Below are 20,092 nucleotides of genomic sequence, written 5' to 3'. Positions count from 1 at the left end.
GAAGTCCGCCTGGTCTCGACCAGGGCCAGAGCATTCTCTGTTCTGGCCCCCACCTGGTGGAACGAGCTCCCGGAGGAGATCAGGGCCCTGACGGAGCTTAAACAGTTCTGCAGGGCCTGCAAGGAGGAGCTCTTCCGCCAGGCATTCGGTTGAGACCAGACATATATAACCAACAGCGACCAAAGGGCCCCTGCTCTCCCCCGCCCCCCCCCTCAGAACACCACCTATAGATTCTGGACCTGTTTGTATTGTTGCATTGTTGTATTGTTTATTGGTTATACTATACTGTTATATGTTTACTATTATCAGTTATTATTGCACGGTTATTCAAATGTTTTATAGACTGTTCCCTGTATTGTTCTTATGTTATTATGTAAACTGCCCTGGGCCCCCGGGGAGGGCAGTATGTAAATAAATAAATAAGCAAATAAACAAACAAATAAATGAATAGTAATGCTTATAAAAGGCTAATATAACAACAATGACAACAAAGCAACAGTGACTATAGAAGTGGATTTAAAAGGTTAAAAACGTCAAGCCTCATCAGCAAGCCAACTTCAGCATGAAAGAAAGCTCGGTGGGCAATCCACTGCAGCCCTCCCACGCTCTGGGCCTTACTTCCCGTCTGCACGTCATCTACGGTGAGGCAGCCGTCCAACTCCACGAGGATCTTTTCTGTGCCGGCAGCCAACATGGAGACAAATCCCTGGGTATATTCAATGGCGCAGGCCTGCGGGAGAAGGAGAAGGATTTGTGCTGCCCCATTTCTGCCCAGGAGCCCAGCCTCAGAATGGCTTCCCCCAATGGCTACACGGCCCCCTCCTCACAAATGAAGAGAGTGCTTGAAAGCTGATGAAGGGAGCTCTAGATCTCAGAATCTCACCCTCCCCATATTAAAACAGCGACCCAGGCTTCCCTCTCCCATCCCCCTCCCATTTTAATATCAATGAGAGTGGTTGTTCATATTGGTGCTGCCTTATGCTTTTAAACTTGCTGATTATTGTTTTTATCATGGATTTATTGTTAAATTGAGCTCAGAGCCCCCTGAAGCCTCCTTTCCAAACCCCCCTGGCAGGCAAGCTTTGGCTGTGCCCCCCAAACAAGCCACCTCTGAGCAGTGAAACTCAAAAAAAGTGGCCCTGACTCCCCTCGGTACCTCCAGTTTCTGGGTGCAGAGACAGATCCCATCCGTTTGCTCCTTCTGTCTCTCTTCCTCCTCTTTGCACAAAGCTTCCAGCTGGGGCAAGTTGTCCGGGTGCCCCAGAGTTGGGCGCAGTTTATTCTTGTTCTTGTCCTTGAAATGAATAGCCAAGCTGTGGAGTGCTGTTTGCCACCACCAAGCCACAGTGGAGCTGCAGGGCAGGCCGAAGCCTCTCTCTCTCTGGCCAACTGACTCTTGAGTTGGGCCTTGGCACACTGCCCGGCAGCCAAGAGACGCTCCTCTCCAGCACGGGGTCCACAGCCTTTCTGAACCCAAAGGCACCTCTGGAATTCTGACACGGGAGTGTGGGCACAGCCATAACGTGGCTGTTGTGGGAGTGGAAATCCCTGGTGGCAGCTGCTGCCAAAGCAGCTTAAAAGGAAATCTGCACAGCCAGTCAGAAGCCTTGCTGCACAAACACTCCCCCTGGCCCTGACCACTTTCTAAAAGACTCATGGTGGGCCCCAGAAGCAGTGTTCATGAGAGGGGGGGGGGGCTTGTTTACATGGTGCCAGGTTCTCCAGTGCTGGCAGATTGTGTGTGCTGATCCAGTTCCATGAAGAAGCCACAGGGTACTCCCCTCAGAGCCAAGGGCAACTATATGTGAATAGAGGGATTTCATAGAAGCACTGAATATGCACATCATGTTGTCAAGGTCCTGGTTGCCTGGGGTCATGATCTTGCCATGTATTGATATTTTTTGGTTTGCTTTACAATTTCATGGTTTTCCTTTACTTGTCTTACAATGGATTGATGGAATCATGTGCACCAATTATGTCCTATGATTCTTTATTGCTTCTGATTGTTTTTAGGTTTGTGTGTGACCTGCTTTTGACCTGTGTATTAATTGCATAGCAGCTTCTCAGTTTCCTCATAATGTTTTTTGAAAGCGTCTTATTGGTTCGACCTTGTTAGACCGGTGCAGAGCAGACTGATGTGAGCTTTTAGAAATGCCTTTAGTGTCCAGCAGTGTCCACATGCTTTGGCCCTGGGAAACTAGCTTGGGAAGATTTGTGAGCTCTGGCATGTCATTTTGCACTCCAGGACTTGAACCGGGGGAAGGGGTTTTGTGGAACTGTAAAAGAATGCTTGTTTGCCTGTGTCTTTAGTTTCAGCAAGGGAAACCCTTGTATCCTGTATGTATATTCTTAATTAAGAGACTTGTTTTCTTCAAATGAGTCTGCTTTTTGAAGTTCTCCAGGGACATGACACTTGTCCACTTGGGTGCAAAATTCAGCTTCCTATGAATAACACCTTTCATTTCAAAATCTCATGGATTTCTTTCCTTTGTAGTTAGTTGCTGCTAAATAATATTTTCATAAAGTTGCCCAGTGGTCTATGCAGCTGCAACCTGCAAGCTGTCTTCAGGCAGCAAGCACTGGTCTCTGCTCAGCGAAATGAGTTCTTCTGCCTTCAACTAGGAAGGCAGGGGACTGTCATCTGGACACAACTGAAGGATGTGTGCTTGTGCTTCCCGCATATTTAAGTGGGAGGAGGGCTAGGGAGGCTGTCACTGCATATGAGGACAGCAGCCAAAAGGCCTCGGTCAGGAACCAGCAAGATAAAAAAATGTGCACAAACCTGAAGGCACAGAGAGCGATAGGGATGATACTCAATAAACTTCAGCTGTGAAAAAATGACTCCTGTGGATGATGTCCGGCCCCCCAGGAGAGCAAAGAGGAGGGAGAAAGGAAAAGATTGTCTTCCCACGTCCCACCTTGCTCCATCACGTGGTGAGTTAGTTACTCATGACCAAATCAGGCATGGATCTTTGCTGGGGGTGGATTCTAGATCTCTCCTTCTGTCAGGATATCTTTCCTCTAGACCAGAGGTGGCCAAACTGTGGCTCTCCAGATGTCTGTGGACTACAATTGCCATTAGCCCCTGCCCGCAGCTCACACAAAGGGATATGTTGAAACTGACAAAGATTAATCTTAAACCGCCCGTGGCACCGCAGGTGCCACGGACTAAATAAAAGAGTAAGGGATGGTGGGGAGGAGTTAGGGCGGGCTCAGTCCGGGATAAAAACTCAGAGGAGCGAATCAGGAGCCGCAAAGCGGCTCCTGATTCGCTCCTCCGAGTGGCACTCAAGAGCCAAGTGTCCAATTGGGAGGCGCGCGAAGCCACACGCTCGCCGCCGCCCACACACTTCCCCGCCACCGCCCTGCATGCGCGGGCCCAGCGTGCACAGAAGGTGGCCGCCAACACTACAGCCGCCCCGCGGCCACTGGACGCGGCCGCCGCAACCTCCTGCCTTCGGCAGCCGCTCGGGAGCCGCCAGCACCGGGAACAGGTAGCCCACTTCCCCCCCACCCACTCCCCCGACGATCAACCAACATGGAGTCCCAGGGGCTCCACGACGGCCCCGGCCACACGCTCGCCGCCGCCCACGCACTTCCCCGCCGCCGCCCTGCACGCGCGGCCCCAGCGTGCTCAGAAGATGGCCGCCAACACTACAGCCGCCCCACGCCCCCTGGACACCGCCGCCGCAACCTCCTGCCCTCGGCAGCCGCTCGGGAGCCGCTCGGGAGCCGCCAGCGCTGGGGACAGGTAGGCCACTTCCCCCCCCCACTCCCCCGACGATCAAGCCACACGGAGTCCCAAGGCCGGGGGGAAAGGCTTCTGCGGACCCGCACCATGTCGCCCGCAGCTACGCAGAAGCCTTTGGAAGCCCCACGCCCAGCTAGCGCCCATTTTATTTCATAGTAAAATGGGCTTTGCCTCTAGTATATATATAAAATCAAGCACTTGGTGTGCTTCGACATAAACTAACAAGCGCATTTTTACTGGACAATGAACAAGTTCTGTTGACAGCTGTAATAGCTAAATGGAGCCTCCATGTTTAGAAGCACTATGCTTCTAAATACCACCCATTTGGGACAAACAACAAATACTACCTTCGTTCTCTGTTGACAACATGAGTGTGACTACAGGGGCTCATGGGTACTGTCGTCCATGGACATCTGGAGCGCCAAATTTTGGCCACTTTTGGGACCCTCACCTGGCATTGCCCTTTGCCCTATTCCCAGACTGAATTCTACCAGGGTGTGCGTAATTCTGTGCTCTTGGCTCATGAGAAAACATTTTGGCTCTATGCCACAGGGGCGTGAGGTAGGCAGGTGGTAAGGATGGACCAGAATATTCCAGGATGCTCAAACACGGTACCTTCTGAAGATCCCATTTTTGCAGTTGTTCCTGTAAATCTTGCCGGATCAGTTCTGTGGAATCCAGGAGGAGTTGCTCATAATCTTTCAAGAGCTTGCCAACCACCAGCCTGGCAATGTCAGGAAGCAGTTCCTCAAACCTCTTCAGCTGATCCCGGAACTCTGTTAGGCATCAGAAATAAAAAGTGAGGCCCTGTCACTCCAGGCAAGCACAGAACAATGCACTGGATGCACATTTAGGCATTCAGGGAACCCACTGCATGTTTCAAACACAAAGAAGTCTCTGGCATCCGTGGCGGTGAGGAAAACCAACCGACCTGTAAGGACAAGGCCAGGGGCGGAGAGAGTCCGGCTGGAGTTCTAGTGACCAACAGATGGCTACTGCTAGGCCCGCGGTTTCACTTTTTTTCAAGAAAACGGAATTATTCAAAGCCAAATTGATTCAAATGCACTTATGTTTGCATGGAAGTCCATGCACGCTTTAGGCTAATCCTCAATAACAGGATGTTGGACTAGATGGCCTATACGGCCCCTTCCAACTCTATGATTCTGTCAGGAACTTCTTCTGGATATTTAGCCAATTTTTTTTCTCAATTAATTTCAACCCACTGGTTCTGGTCCAACCCACTGGGGCAACAGAAAACAACTTTTGTTGTTGTTGCTAGGTGCGAAGTCGTGTCCGACCCATCGCGACCCCATGGACAATGATCCTCCAGGCCTTCCTGTCCTCTACCATTCCCCGGAGTCCATTTAAGTTTGCACCTACTGCTTCAGTGACTCCATCCAGCCACCTCATTCTCTGTCATCCCCTTCTTCTTTTGCCCTTGATCGCTCCCAGCATTAGGCTCTTCTCCAGGGAGTCCTTCCTTCTCGTGAGGTGGCCAAAGTATTTGAGTTTCATCTTCAGGATCTGGCCTTCTAAGGAGCAGTCAGGGCTGATCTCCTCTAGGACTGACCGGTTTGTTCACCTTGCAGTCCAAGGGACTCCAGCACCAGAGTTCAATAGCCTCAATTCTTTGACGCTCGGCCTTCCTTATGGTCCAACTTTCGCAGCCATACATTGCAACTGGGAATACCATAGCCTTGACTAAAAGCACTTTTGTTGGCAGGATGATGTCTCTGCCTTTTAGGATGCTGTCTAGATTTGCCATAGCTTTCCTCCCGAGGAGCAAGCATCTTTTAATTTCCTTGCTGCAGTCCCCATCTACCTGCTGGACCGCTTGGTTGCTTATGCCCCCCGCAGGGCACTCCGCTCTGTGGGTATGAATTTACTGGTTGTCCCAGGCCCACGGGATGTTCGCCTGGCCCGACCCGGGCCAGGGCCTTTTCAGTCCTGGCCCCAACCTGGTAGAATGAGCTCCCAGAAGAGCTAAGGGCCCTGCAGGATCTACCAGCTTTCCGCAGGGCCTGTAAGACGGAGCTCTTCCGCCAGGCATATGGTTGAGGCCAGGACAGCTCTCCCACTAATCCATCAGTGGATCCCCTCCAATATTGAGATCTCTAACATCGAGATCATGGTTAGATCTATTGTATTGGTGCCATCCTCTTCTGAACATTATTCTCTCCACCAAGCTGAACTAAGATCAGAATTGTGACCACCGCCGCTATATGTTATATGTAACTTTTAATTGAGGTTTTTATGGGGATTTTATTGTGTTTTAACTATTTATGTCGTAAACCGCCCTGAGACCTATTGGGAGAAGGGCGGTCTAAAAATTGAATAATAATAATAATAATAATAATAATAATAATAATAATAATAATAATAATAATAATAATAATAATAATAATAATAATAATCTGCAGTGATCTTGGAGCCCAGGAAAATAAAATCCGTCACTATCTCCATTTCTTCCCCATCTATTTGCCAGGAATGGAGAGGACCGAATGCCATGATCTTCGTTTTCTTGATGTTGAGTTTCAAGCCAACTTTTGCGCTCTCCTCCTTCACCCGCATCAACAGGCTCTTTAGTTCCTCTTCACTTTCTGCCATTAGAGTGGTATCATCTGCATATCTGAGGTGTTGATATTTCTAACTGCAATCTTGATCCCAATTTGTGACTCCTCTAATCCCGCCTTTCTCATGATGTGCTCCGCATGCAAGTTAAATAGGCAAGGCGACAGTATACAGCCTTGCCGAACTCCTTTCTCAATTTTGAACCAATTAGTGATTCCATGCCCGGTTCTTGACCTGCATATAGGTTTCTGAAGAGACAGATAGGTTGCTCTAGTATTCCCATCTCTTTAAGAACTTGCCACAATTTGTTGTGCTCCACACAATGAAGCAGAAGTCAATGAAGCAGAAGTAGATGTTCTTCTGGAACTGCCTTGCTTTCTCCATGATCCAGCGTATGTTGGCAATTTGATCTCTAGTTCCTATGCCTCTTCGAAATCCTGCCTGTACTTCTGGAAGTTCTCGGTCCACATATTGCTGGAGCCTGGCTTGTAGGATTTTGAGCATAACTTTGCTAGCATGAGAAATGAGTGCAATGGTGTGGTAGTTTGAACATACTTTGGCATTGCCCTTCTTTGGGATTGGAATGTAAACTGACCTTTTCCAATCCTGAAAACAACTCTGTTCTATCCTAAATGACAACCCTTCAAGTATTTGAAGATGGTTATCATATCCCCTTTTAGTTGTCTTCTCTCCAGGCTAAACAGACCAAGTTCCTTCAACCTTATGGTCATGTCTATATAACCATCAAGTTATATGTGTGGTGGTGTAGGATCCCAATAAGAGCGCTTATCGGACCTCAGATGAATCTCCTGAAACTCACTGTTTTTCATAAACAAATATGTTTATGAACTTGTAACCCACCACGAGTCGGCACTGCCAAGAGCGGCAGGATATAAATTTAAAAATGAAATAAATGAAATGAAACCTTTACTCATAGGACTAGGTCTAGAAACCCCTCCTCTGGACTACAAAGTTTGTCTATATCCCTCTTCAACTATGGTGCTCAAAACTGAACACGGTACTGAAATTCGGGAGGCCGAATCAGAGCAAAGTGGTAACATCACCTCGCATGATCTGGACACGATACTTCTTTTAGTACAGCCCCAAATCCCATTTGTCTTTTAAGCTACTGAGTTGCACTGCTGACTCATGTTCAGTGTCTGGTCTACTAAGACCCCCAGATCCTTTTCACATGTACTACTGCCAAGACAAGTCTCACCCATCCTATAGTGATGCATATGATTTTTCCTACCTAAATGAAGAACTTAAACTTAAAGCCCAGTTTTCTAGCCTGTCAAGATCACCCTGTATTCTAATTCAGTCTTCTGGTGTGTTTGCTACTCCTCCCTGTTTGGTGTCATCTGCAAATTTAATAAGCACCCCCCTCTTTCCAGAGAACTTGCACAGCCCTGGTCCATCATCTTTGGGACTTCTTTAAGGACTGGAGATGTCCCGGAGGACTGGAAGAGAGCAAACGTTATTCCAATCTTCAAAAAAGGGAGGAAGGATGACCCAGGAAACTACAGACCAGTGAGTCTGACCTCTGTTGTGGGGAAGATAATGGAGCAGATATTAAAGGGAGCAATCTGCAAACATCTGGAGGACAATTTGGTGATCCAAGGAAGTCAGCATGGATTTGTCTCCAACAGGTCCTGCCAGACCAACCTGGTTTCCTTTTTTGACCAAGTAACAGGTTTGCTGGATCGGGGAAATGCAGTTGATGTCGTTTACTTGGATTTTAGTAAAGCTTTTGAGAAGGTTCCCCATGATGTTCTGATGGATAAGTTGAAGGACTGCAATCTGGATTTTCAGATAGTTAAGTGGATAGGGAATTGGTTAGAGAACCGCACTCAAAGAGTTGTTGTCAATGGTGTTTCATCAGACTGGAGAGAGGTGAGTAGCGGGATACCTCAGGGCTCGGTGCTCGGCCCGGTACTTTTTAACATATTTATTAATGATCTAGATGAAGGGGTGGAGGGACTACTCATCAAGTTTGCAGATGACACCAAATTGGGAGGACTGGCAAATACTCCGGAAGATAGAGACAGAGTTCAACGAGATCTGAACACAATGGAAAAATGGGCAAATGAGAACAAGATGCAATTTAATAAAGATAAATGTAAAGTTCTGCATCTGGGTCAGAAAAATGAAAAGCATGCCTACTGGATGGGGGATACGCTTCTAGGTAGCACTGTGTGTGAACGAGACCTTGGGGTACTTGTGGATTGTAAACTGAACATGAGCAGGCAGTGTGATGCAGCGGTAAAAAAGGCAAATGCCATTTTGGGCTGTATCAACAGGGGCATCACATCAAAATCACAAGATGTCATAGTCCCATTGTATACGTCACTAGTCAGACCACACCTGGAGTACTGTGTGCAGTTCGGGAGGCCTCAATTCAAGAAGGACGTAGATAAAATTGAAAGGGTACAGAGGAGAGCGACGAAGATGATCTGGGGCCAAGGGACCAAGCCCTATGAAGATAGGTTGAGGGACTTGGGAATGTTCAGCCTGGAGAAAGGAGGTTGAGAGGGGACATGATAGCCCTCTTTAAATATTTGAAAGGTTGTCACTTGCAGGAGGGCAGGATGCTGTTTCTGTTGGCTGCAGAGGAGAGGACACACAGCAATGGGTTTAAACTTCAAGTACAACGATATAGGCTAGATATCAGGAAAAGAGTTTTTCACAGTCAGAGTAGCTCAGCAGTGGAATAGGCTGCCTAAGGAGGTGGTGAGCTCCCCCTCAATGGAAGTCTTCAAGCAAAGGTTGGATACACACTTTTCTTGGATGCTTTAGGATGCTCTGGGCTGATCCTGTGTTGAGCAGGGGGTTGGACTAGATGGCCTGTATGGCCCCCTCCAAATCTATGATTCTATGATTCTATTGCTTCATCCAAATCCCAATCATTTATGAAGATGTTGAACAACACAGGGCCCAGGACAGATCCCTGAGGCACTCCACTCATCACTTCTTTCCAAGAAGATGATGAACCATTTACAAGCACCGTTAGGCTACGATCTGTCAACCAGTTCTCGATCCACCTAACAGGAATAAGAACCACACTGCATTTTACCAGCTTGTCAACAAGAATATCATAGAATCATAGGGTCCTCTAGTCCAACCCCCTGCATTATGCAGGACACTCACATCCCTATTGCTCATCCACTGTAACCTGCCATCCCCTTGAGCCTTCATAGAATCAGCCTGTCAGATGGCTATCAAGCATCTTTTTAAAGTGTCCAAAGATGGAGAACCCACCACCTCCCGAGGAAGCCTGCTCCACTGAGAAACTGCTCTGTTAGGAACTTCTTCCTGATGTTTAGATGGAATTTCTTTTGAATTAATTTCATCCCACTGGATCTGGTCCGTCCCTCTGGGGCAAGAGAGAACAACTCTGCATGTGGAACCTTATCAAAAGCTTTACTGAAATCAAGCTAAACTATGTCCACAGCATTCCCCTTATCTAGCAAGGGAGTAACTTTCTCAGAAAAAGAGATAAGGTTAGTCTGACATGAATTGTTCTTGAGAAAGCCATGCTGACTCTTAGGAATTACAGCCATCTGCACTTAGCTGCTTAAGGACCGACAGTCTGATGACAGTTGGTCATCAATTGACAAAGATCAATATATATAATCAAGCACTTGTTGAATTTCAACACAAGCTAACAAGCAAATTTTTACTGGACAATAAACAAGTTCTATTGACAGCTGTGATAGATAAATGGAACCTCCATGTTTAGACGCAGTATGCCTCTGAATAACACACAATTGAAAAAACAACAGATACTATCTTTTCCCCCTGCTGACAGCTTCTTGGGAGCATCTGTCTGGAGGATGCTGGACTTGCAATCTAGCCAATCTTGCTGGACTTGCAAACAGAATTCAGCAGAAGCCTTTCTTGTTTCTCACATTAGCTAGTTGCAGAATATTTTAGGATCAAAATTAATTAGCCATGACCAACTTGTTCCACTGGGATATTGTAAGTTATGCAAAGGTACTTCACAAAAATGATGCTTTTGCCAGGCTTTTGGGGAGTACTAACAATTTTCTATGTACCTTTAAAAAAGCATGGAAAATATAGTCTAGGGTTTACCAGAAATGCAGGTATTATGGTAATTATTTGTCTGTTCCAAATACAGCAGGAGTTTCTGCCCCATCACATCAACACACTGGTCACAGGTTTCTTGAAGGTATTCTGGCCTTGTGATTTGATGCTTGTCCTTTTTGTAGAAATCCTTTGGAAGTTAAAGGTGGGAAGCGGAGAAGATAAAGAACTTCTGAAATATATTTTCTGAGCACCAAATTGGGGATGGAGGGAACCTTATTCTGAATAACAAGCTTAGTAAGGAGGTCTGCTGGATCAAATCAAGGTCTGTTCTAACCCAGAGTACTATTTCCGTTATAGGCCAGTCAGAATCCCTTAGGAGTTGGCATATTGCTGTGATTCACCCCCCCCCTTTGCCTCCCCAGCATTCAATACCCAGAAGAGCATGGCCTCAGTACAGGGAAGGTGTCATCAGGACTACTAGGATGAAGTCAGGAGACACAAAGCAAGTCTTATTACATGTTCTTATTACAGTGGTGAAGAGAGTGTCTCTCCCTTAACGCCAGCGTATCACTAGAATAATAAACAATTCTTCATTAGTAGTAATTTTTTTTTAAAAATGCATTTACCTCAGCAACATTCATCAGAACATCAAAGTTGTCCCAGACAGTATTGAAGATGATCCCTTTAAAGTGGTCACAACTGTAGGGGGTGGGTGGAATAAGAAGTGATTAGTCTGGTACTAGTGTGTGTAACCAGCTTGCTGCTGGGGGGTAAACGGTGATGACTGGGGAAGGCACTGGCAAACCACCCCGTATTGAGTCTGCCAAGAAAATGCTGGAGGGCGTCACCCCATGGGTCAGACATGACTCGGTGCTTGCAAAGGGGATACCTTTACCTTTTTTAGTGCGTGTATCCTTGACACTATTTCGCTCCCTTATATTTGGGAAAGAGCCTCCTGGGAGGAGACTGTCCAGGGACCTGACTGTCCAGGTCCACCCTGATTGGCCCTCCCCTTCCAGCTCCCGCCCTCTCTCCTTGCCTGCTAGAAGCCTTGTGGCTGCAGCCTCCATTGTCTCCCACGAGGAGAGAGGCAGAGACAGGGCTTTGCAGCCCACAGATATGCTCCTGCTGGGAGGGAGCCGGGGGGGGGGGGTTGACGCCTCCCTGAGGGCCGCAAAGCCCTGTCACTGCCACTGGGGGGGGGGCTTCTACTCCCTTTAGTCCGCTTTGCGGGCCACCCTCTCATGCCCTCCTGCCTGCCACCTCTTTCAAAGCCCTTTTTAAAATGGGCTTTGATACTAGTGTATGCATGTATGTATGTATGTATGTATGTATGTATGTATGTATATGTATATGTACTCTCTATAAACAGCCAATGCCTTCCCCCTCCTGTGGAATGACAAAGCTACACAAGTCATGGCTGTGGGGTTCTGAAAATGCAGGGGACCCACCAACCTGATGGGGAAATCTGACTCTCAAATTGAAAATTTCATCCAAAATGAAAACCTGTAACATCCACAATTCAGGCAGAATTTTTGGATTCCATAATAATGTCCAACTAGTAGTTGACAAGCCTGAGTCAAGGTGGAGGATGAGGGATTACTCTTTTGCTTTTTGTAAGATTTCTTAGCTATATGGGCTTAAAAAAGGGAGATGTTGTCTGCCTGCAGGTTCTAAAAATGTGAGGCCTGTTTTACCAGTCAATCAATTTTGTTATGATGGAGCTTGCTTTAAAAATGCCATGGCAGTGAAATACTTAGAAGTGCAGTTAGGAAAAGGATGGACACAGTTGTATGTCTGATTGGCTGTATGCAGAATTGATGCTCAGAGGCAAGCAGGGATACGCAGCCTCAGGCTGAAATACACAGTACAGAATCCTCATGCCACCCCATGGCTTCATATGTCCAGGTGGATCCTGACCAGACAAGCACAGGAAATTTGAAAAGAAAACTGACCCCCAACTCACTCTGGAGCAATGACCCAAAACAAAGCCCTGCAGACTGACTTACTCAGAGTCTTTTGGTTTGTCTCCGAAGATCAGCAATTTCTTGTCCCCCTTAGTTTGTTTAATGTACTTCTGCATGGAGAGAGTGCTGCACCCAAAAGAAGAATTTTTTAAAAAAATCAGCTGTTTTCCTTCCATCTGTTATTTTTGCATTTCCATGGTCACGTAAACAAAAACAACATAAATATTGACAAGCCACACTGACAGTGCCACCAGAAACAGGTCTACTCTACTGTATGGGGCTTTCTCAAAGGACAAACTGATCTTGAGACCGGACTGTAAGGGCCTTGTTTGAACCACAAGAGTCCTGCCCCACCACATCCCTTCCAATACTGGACAGTCACCAGAGGTCTCTGTGAAGTTCACAGGCAGGTCATGAAGGTGCCCCTCCAAGCCGTTTGCCTCCCACACATTACATAGTATTTCAAACCGGAAGGTTCTCTGCATTCTCTTTTCAGAATCTGAGCCCATCGATAATCTTTAAGGCATGTGCAGATTCCTAAGGTTCCAGCTCATTTAGGAGTCAGTCCCTCTCCAGTCCTGGGGCTTGATCTCAAGGTCTTCTTTTGAAGCTGGTCAGCTTCAACAGAACTCCAGGCAGGGAGAAAACCATCCGCCCCTTGCCTGCTCCTCCCCTGATTTCCCCAAGGACTGCAAACTATAAGATAGGTGATTTTAACTATGTTTTTAATTATGTTAAAACTTAATTTAAATAGGATTATTATCATTGTATTCTGTATTATCATTATCATTGTATTCTCAGAACTATCATGTCCGTTGTGGAGGAGGGGTTACAAAAATAAATGTATAATAATAATTATTATCATAAAGCGTAGACAGAAATTTCCAGTTTGAGCACACAGACATAATTATGTGAATTCCCGACTCACTTCTGAGAGCCATACCGGTTGAAGAGAAGCAGTCCAGGAGCTTATAGATCCACAATTCAAGTGTGGGTCAGATTTCTTATCAAAGTCCCCTGATATGGAATTCGATCCAAGAAACCACCAGAGGGAGCAAAAACTGTTTCAAGTGCAGAATCCACAATCGCCCTCAATTCTCTCCCTTAATTATGTAGGGTGTCTGCTTGCATCCACCCTCAGCCAACGGGGTCCAAGGCAGGATGTGGTAGGGAGGGGGAGATTGGCTCCCGAGTTGGCAGGATTGTGCTCCTGAGTGCAGCCTTTGTTAGTAAATTGCATCCTATGTTCCCATTTTGAGGACCTTTGCACAGGTCAAAGGTCAAACTGTTTTTGGTCACGGCCCTTCCCTCAGGAAACCCAAGAGGGACAGCATGCATCTAAGAAAGGCATTTTGCTTCAGGGATTGGGACTGCCCCTGAACTGAGCCAAATGGACCCCACCCAAACGGAACCAGTCTGGGAACTTTGTTTCCTGATCTCTCTCAGCTGTGGGGAGAAATGGCCAGGAGAAAGGGGAGGGGATCACCTTGGAAAGAACTTCTCTATCTCTTTTCTCTTGGCATGGCTCACTGCAGCCAGAAAAAAGGGGGTGAGAATTGCCCTGTAAGGGACTTCCTTCCTCATGGCATGTCTAACCACAGGTAGGAAAAAGGGGGGTGGGGATTGCCTTGGAAGGAACTCCCTTCCACCTTTCTTCCAGCTGCGGCTTGCCTGGCCATCTGCCTCCCTTCCCCTTTCCTCTTGGCATGGCTTACCAGAGCCAGGAAAAAGTGGGTGGGAATCACCTTGGAAGGGACTCCCTTCCAATCTTCTCCCTGCTGTGGCTCGCTCTTGCCAGGAGAAAGGGAGACAGGACCGCCTGGGAAGAGGCTTCCCATCTCCCTCTTTCCCAGCCTAACAAGCCAAAAAGGGGAGCTACCAGCAATCTGCACTGATAATGGAAGGGCATCCTTGGATAACATGTGATGATTTAATTATTTCACTGAACAAGGAATAAAGTATCAGCTTACAGTCCCATATATACCAGAGCAGAATGGTGTAGTAGAACGGAAACCTTGCTCTCTCCCTGAAATGTCTACATTTCTGCTCCTTGCGGCAGAGCTACTTGACAGGCACTACTGGGGATAAGTAATCAACACTGCTATCTACCTACTAAAGGTGCGAGTAACAGACCGTTTGAATTTAGCCTGAATCATCAAAAGGTGTTTGAATCAAAATGAAGCACAGCAAATAGAAACACTGCATCTGAGGACTATGGATTACATACACAAAGCACCTCTAGAGCCTAAAGACCCAGGAGGGACTGCAGAGCCATGTGTCTGACAGTCAACCAGATCAAACAAAGGAGTAGCTCCAAAAAGACTTTCTTGTCTACCAATACCCACAAGGGAAGACAGCAAGAATGCCTTCAAAAGAAGCAGACAAAATGGAGAAAAGATTCAAGAGAAGGAATATCTGATCAAGAACCAAATGTGGACCCCTACAGAGCTGCCTTGAAGGATGAGGGCAAAAAAATGCAAGTGGATCATCAAAACCAAACATGATGCAGAAGGAGAACGACAAAGATACAAAACCTGACTGGTTGCTAAAGGATTCTCTCAAAAGAATGGAGAAGACTAGGAAGAAATCTTCACACCTGTGATGAGACATACTTCAGTAAGAATGCTCGAGCACAGCAGCAGCAGCAGGGGAAATGCTGGACAGAACGCACCTGGACATAAAGGCTGCTTTTCTACTGGAGAAATAAGGGAAGATGTTTGCATGGAACAGCCACCACAATTAGAACAATTCAAAGACAAGCAGCTTGTCTGCAAACTGCAAAAGAGTCTGCAAAGTGTTGGGATGAGAAACTTCATCAGATGCTAACCAAGGAAGGATATGAGCAAAGCAAGGCAGAACACTGTTTAGAGAAACCTACATTCTGACTTATGTGGATGACTTGATTTTATAGTATCACGATAAGGAGGACTATGATGGAATAGTCAACATTTGAATCATAAAGTAGAAGTGAAACAATCAGGACACATCAACTACTATCTAGTACAAAAGGAAGTAGTGAATATCTGCCTGACTCCAAGCATTACAGAGAAGCAACTGGAAACCTTGCTATATAAGCACACCGATGCATCCTGACATCACAGCAGCTGTGCGCATGCAGTCAAAAGACTTGCAAAGCTTCTAAAACTAAAATTACAATCCCAGACTACAGACAGAAGAGATACTACAGACAGAGAGTCAACCATTGGGCACCCTTTCTTCTATGGCAGCAGAGCAGTCAGCTGGAGCAGCAGGAAATTGTAGCTGTATCCTCAGCAGGAGCTTGTAGACAACTGAGATTGATCTTGTAACTAATGCAAGACTTTGGAGATAGAGGAATTCTTTGAAGGCAACCAAAGATGCATAAAACTTGCACATGTGAAGAGGATCAGCTCAAGAACTAAACACATAGCTGTGAATCATTGCCTAGCAAGAAAGGGCTTGTTGACATGGAATACTGTCCTACAGATGAAATGATTGCAGATGCACTCACCAAGCCACTGTTTAGAGGAATGTTTGAAAATCTACATGAGATTAATCTTGTGGGTTTCATACCCTAGATTTTGAGAAGGAGTGTTGGAAAAGGCAATGTTTGGCATACAAAGAATAAGGGAAGGAGCAAAAGAATAATTAGGTCAGTGTAGCCTCTGTCATTCCTTGTCTGCTTCCAGATGGCTGCTCTTGAGGCAGTGTCCTCTTTTCCACAAGGTCCATCCCCGGTCTTTCTCCTAGCTAGAGAAAGCCACCAGTTAAATTGCTCTAAAACCAGTATAAGTTTTATACTTTGGCTCCATGAATATCCATGATTTTTAACTTCTGACAGGAAAACCATAGACTCACTCCCCAGAAGGTTTAAAAATACTGCTGTCCAGTCTATGAAAGAGCAAGTGGGAACTGATGTTCAGCATGAGAAACATGGATGCAGACGGGGACATTGATGTACTCTGACATGCAGAGATTATGGTTAATTTGAGGGCTGTTAATGTCAACCATGGCACAGTATTCCTTGGAAGTCTTTGGAGGTCTGATACTTTGGAATGAACATGAAATGCATCTAAGCCTGCTTAAGTTAATAACATACAAATAACACACAACAGTGATTTCAGCCTGCATCAGACTGCTTTGAGCAGGAACTTGCAAAGAGAGAGAGCCTAATTAAATTCTTCTCCAAGCAACTATCTTCAGCAGGGGACCTCCTCTTGTGCACTAGGTGTGAAGTGATTGTTCAGTCTCAGGCAGATTCCACACCAGCACTGCCGCTCTGGATTGCTGCAGGTTCTCTGCAATGGGACAGTTAGCCTTGACTCTTCCTGGGCTTACCCAGGATTTTATCCGCAGGACCCGGATGGCACAAGGTAGCCAGGGCAGAAAAGGTATGCCACACTTTGTGGTGGCAGGGGTCAATTTTTCTTTTAAATGCCTCAGTTTGCTCCATGCTGCTGCAAAGTGCCACAGAGCTGACTGGGACATTTTTTGTCCCTTCTGGGATACCATAGGCAGGGAAGGATGCCCTTCCACACAGACCTGTCCTGAGATAGGCCCTGCTGGCACCTGGGGCAAAAAAGGGAACATGGAAATATCTGTGTTCCCTTGCTGCAAGGTAACAGGGGCCTGATCTGGGCCAGGCCTGGGCCTGCATTGATGTCATGTGGAAGTGGGGATTAGCCCTGCTACCAGACAAGTGCTGGCCTAGCCTTTAATTGTTGTGTGGAAGAGGTATCAGAGACACTACAGAATTATCTATCTGCAAAGGAGCATTCCCTCAGAATCAATGCCTGTGGCCTGGACCCTTTTCCAGAACAGCGACTCAGGGTCAATTACAATATTGCTAAATCTTCATGTCCTCATTGGGTCCTGATGATGGATGTGATCCAAAAGGTGTCCAACTGGGTATTAAGTTCTGAATATGGAATTCCCAAGGTATGTTTGTCAACAGGATGCAGAGAGGACAAAAGGGGGCCTCATGATCTCATGTGCAGAAACATAGAGTAGAAAATCAATGTAAAAGTATAACTTTTCAGGATCAAAATATGTCTCCAATTAAGGAAAGAAATGAACCTGGAATACCATGTGTGGAAAACATGGTTGCACTTACCTGTAACCGCTCTTCATGGAGTGGTCTACTGAGCAGGCACACACAGACTGTGCTTCTACAGGCATGCCATGGCGAGGAGCTAACAAGCTTTTCATCAGAAAAAAATTAATTCCTAAGAGTTCTCACCCCTCCCCAACTTGAGCAGGGTGACTTTCCCGACCAAAAGTCACATGATGTGGGAGGGGCAAGCATTCTAGTCTTCATTCTCCCATCACCGTGAAGAACAGGTAAAGCCATAATACAAGCCCACAGTGGAGACAGGAGGGAAGAAGAGTTGGTTCTTATGTGCCACTTTTCTCTACCTGAAGGGGTCTCAAAGCCTTCCCTTTCCTCTCCCCACAACAAACCTGTGAGGTGGGTGAGGCTGAGAGAGTCCTGAGATTACTGAAGAAGAAGAAGAGTTGGTTCTTATATGCTGCTTTTCTCTACCCGAAGGAGACTCAAAGCGGCTTACAGTCGCCTTCCCTTTCCTCTCCCCACAACAGACACCCTGTGGGGTGGGTGAGGCTGAGAGAGCCCTGAGATTCCTGCTCGGTCAGAACAGCTTTCTCAGTGCCGTGGCGAGCCCAAGGTCCCCCAGCTGGCTGCCTGTGGGAGAGTGCAAAATCAAACCCGGCATGCCAGATTAGAAATCTGCACTCCTCACCACTACACCAAACTGGTGTGTGCCTGCACACCAAAAGGATGTTTGCTTGCACAGAAGACCATTTGATGAACAACAATTACAGGTAAGCACAACTTTGTTTTCATCTTTGTGACTTCTGTGCAGTCCCACATGGGAGAATAGAAAGGTCACTCACCAAGGAAGTGGGTGGTGCTACTTTTCCCAGTGCAGCTTCTCCATAGGAATCAACATCCATGGAGTATTACCACAGAGAGGTCGAAGGAGTTGACCAGGTTGCTGCTCTGCAATTGTCCAATGGCAGGCCAGCAGCAAAGGGTGAGGCTTGTGCTCTCATGGAGTGTGTCGATGTGTGTAATGGACAATCCATGTCAGCTAACTCATAAACTAATGTAATGCCCGAGACTATCCATCTGAAGAAAGCCTGAGATGATGCCCTCTTTACTTTGTTAGTAACAGGTTGCTATCTTTCCTGAAGTTTTTAACCCTAACTGGACAAGTTACTAGGCTCAGTCAGGGCAACCACCTGGCCCCTTGATCCCTGTCCGTCCTGGTTGCTCTGTGGGGGCGACCAATGGATAGGAGGCCTACTCAGGGACATGATCAATTTCTCCCTGACTACTCAGAGTTCCCTGAGGTGCTGAAAGGGGCGATCACCTGACCCTTGCTGAAGAAACCATTGCTTGATCCGCGGGACCCATCCTATTACCCAGATCAGCTTGCTGAAAGCAGCCCCTTTCACCGGCAGCAAAAAGAGAACGGACGGGAGACTGCTCGGCCCTCCTCAGGAAAGGGAAGGGTGAGCACTGCTGGGAATTGATCTTTTTTAAGTTGAAAAGCTCACTAGTTCCTCCTCATGGCTGGCCTGCAGAAGCGCATTCCCCAAGTGGGACTTCACAGAAGCCGTGAAGATGGACTGTGGCTTATTCAGCAGTTCCTGTGCAGCAGACAGAGGGGGGTATAAACACGCATTCTGAGTGCAGGCAAAGACATGTGCCGGATCAGGAGGAAAGGAGGAGAGAAGTCTCACCTGCCCATTGAGAGCCTCTTGCTGAAGGAAACAGACTTGTTTGCCTGGGCAGGGATGGCACTCTGACTGGCAGTTTCACCACGGGCATTTCCAGCGGAGGTGGCGGGGAATGTTGGAATGGGATAAAACACTTTTCAAAAGAAAAAAATACACATTACATTGTTGGCTGGTGTGGCGACTGAGTCTGGCAATATCAAGTATTTTGCAGGGCCACAAAATGGATCCCAGCAGTGCCCCCTTTATCCCTTTGTCAGAAAAACAACAGGAGAGAATCTGCACCCAGCCTCCCCAGGTCCTGCGCCCCACACATAAAATGCAGCAGACACTCTTCTGTAAGCAGGGGGCTGCGGCTAGTTACAGCCCATGTGGCCAACAGAAAGAACACTGAGAAAGGTGGCTTTGGAGTTTCAAAAACACAGAGATGTGGCAAAAAGTTTGGGCCCTGGTCTGGGCCTTGTGTACTTACGGAGCCACCTCTCCTAGTGTGTTCCCCAGAGAATGCTACAATCTGCAATTACAAACTTGCTGGGGCTCCCTGGCCCCAAAGGAATGTGGGTGGCCTCAGTCAGAGCCAGGACTTTCTGGACCCTGGATCCTGCCTGGTGGAATGAGCTACCAGGGGAGAGCTCTGAAGTTCCGCAGGACCTATAAAATGGTGCTCTTCCACCAGGCTCAGGGTTGAGGCTAGGATAAAACAAAAACAACTATGGGACTCCCTCCACTTCCACCTCTCCCACTGCAGCCTCTCCAAGTACGACTGAATGAGCCCCACATGGAAAAATCTCCCACCATAGGGCTGTTAAGCCGGCATAAAATGCCAGGGGAGCTATGGGAAGGGAATAGCAATAGATAATTTTAAACTGTAAGGCTTTAATGGATTTTAATTATCTTGTTATTAAAATTTTACTGTAAGCTGCCCGAGCCTGCTTGCAGGGAAGGGTGGCTCACAAATAGAATTTCATTAATTCATTAATTCATAGAATCATAGAGTTGGAAGTGACCCACAGGGTCA

The 20,092-nt window shown here is 46.9% G+C and overlaps 1 protein-coding gene across 1 annotated transcript in view; it reads right to left on the bottom strand.

Annotated features, from left to right (window-relative positions):
• CCDC180 (coiled-coil domain containing 180) overlaps positions 1 to 20,092 on the bottom strand; it is a 127,166-nt gene that overhangs the window by 8,033 nt on the left and 99,041 nt on the right. Inside the window, exons 29-35 of the mRNA XM_077351100.1 lie at positions 19,081 to 19,210; positions 12,379 to 12,462; positions 10,996 to 11,068; positions 10,415 to 10,556; positions 4,367 to 4,527; positions 1,157 to 1,294; positions 619 to 730 (exon numbers count right to left, since the gene is read on the bottom strand). Coding sequence (XP_077207215.1) covers positions 619 to 730; positions 1,157 to 1,294; positions 4,367 to 4,527; positions 10,415 to 10,556; positions 10,996 to 11,068; positions 12,379 to 12,462; positions 19,081 to 19,210 — 840 coding nt within the window. The remainder of the gene's footprint in view (positions 1 to 618; positions 731 to 1,156; positions 1,295 to 4,366; positions 4,528 to 10,414; positions 10,557 to 10,995; positions 11,069 to 12,378; positions 12,463 to 19,080; positions 19,211 to 20,092) is intronic.

Source organism: Paroedura picta, chromosome 8, assembly GCF_049243985.1.
Source record: "Paroedura picta isolate Pp20150507F chromosome 8, Ppicta_v3.0, whole genome shotgun sequence".
In the NCBI taxonomy this organism is placed as follows: Eukaryota; Metazoa; Chordata; class Lepidosauria; order Squamata; family Gekkonidae; genus Paroedura; species Paroedura picta.
Note: the sequence above shows the minus strand (reverse complement) of the source record. Positions and strands in the feature narration are given on the sequence as shown.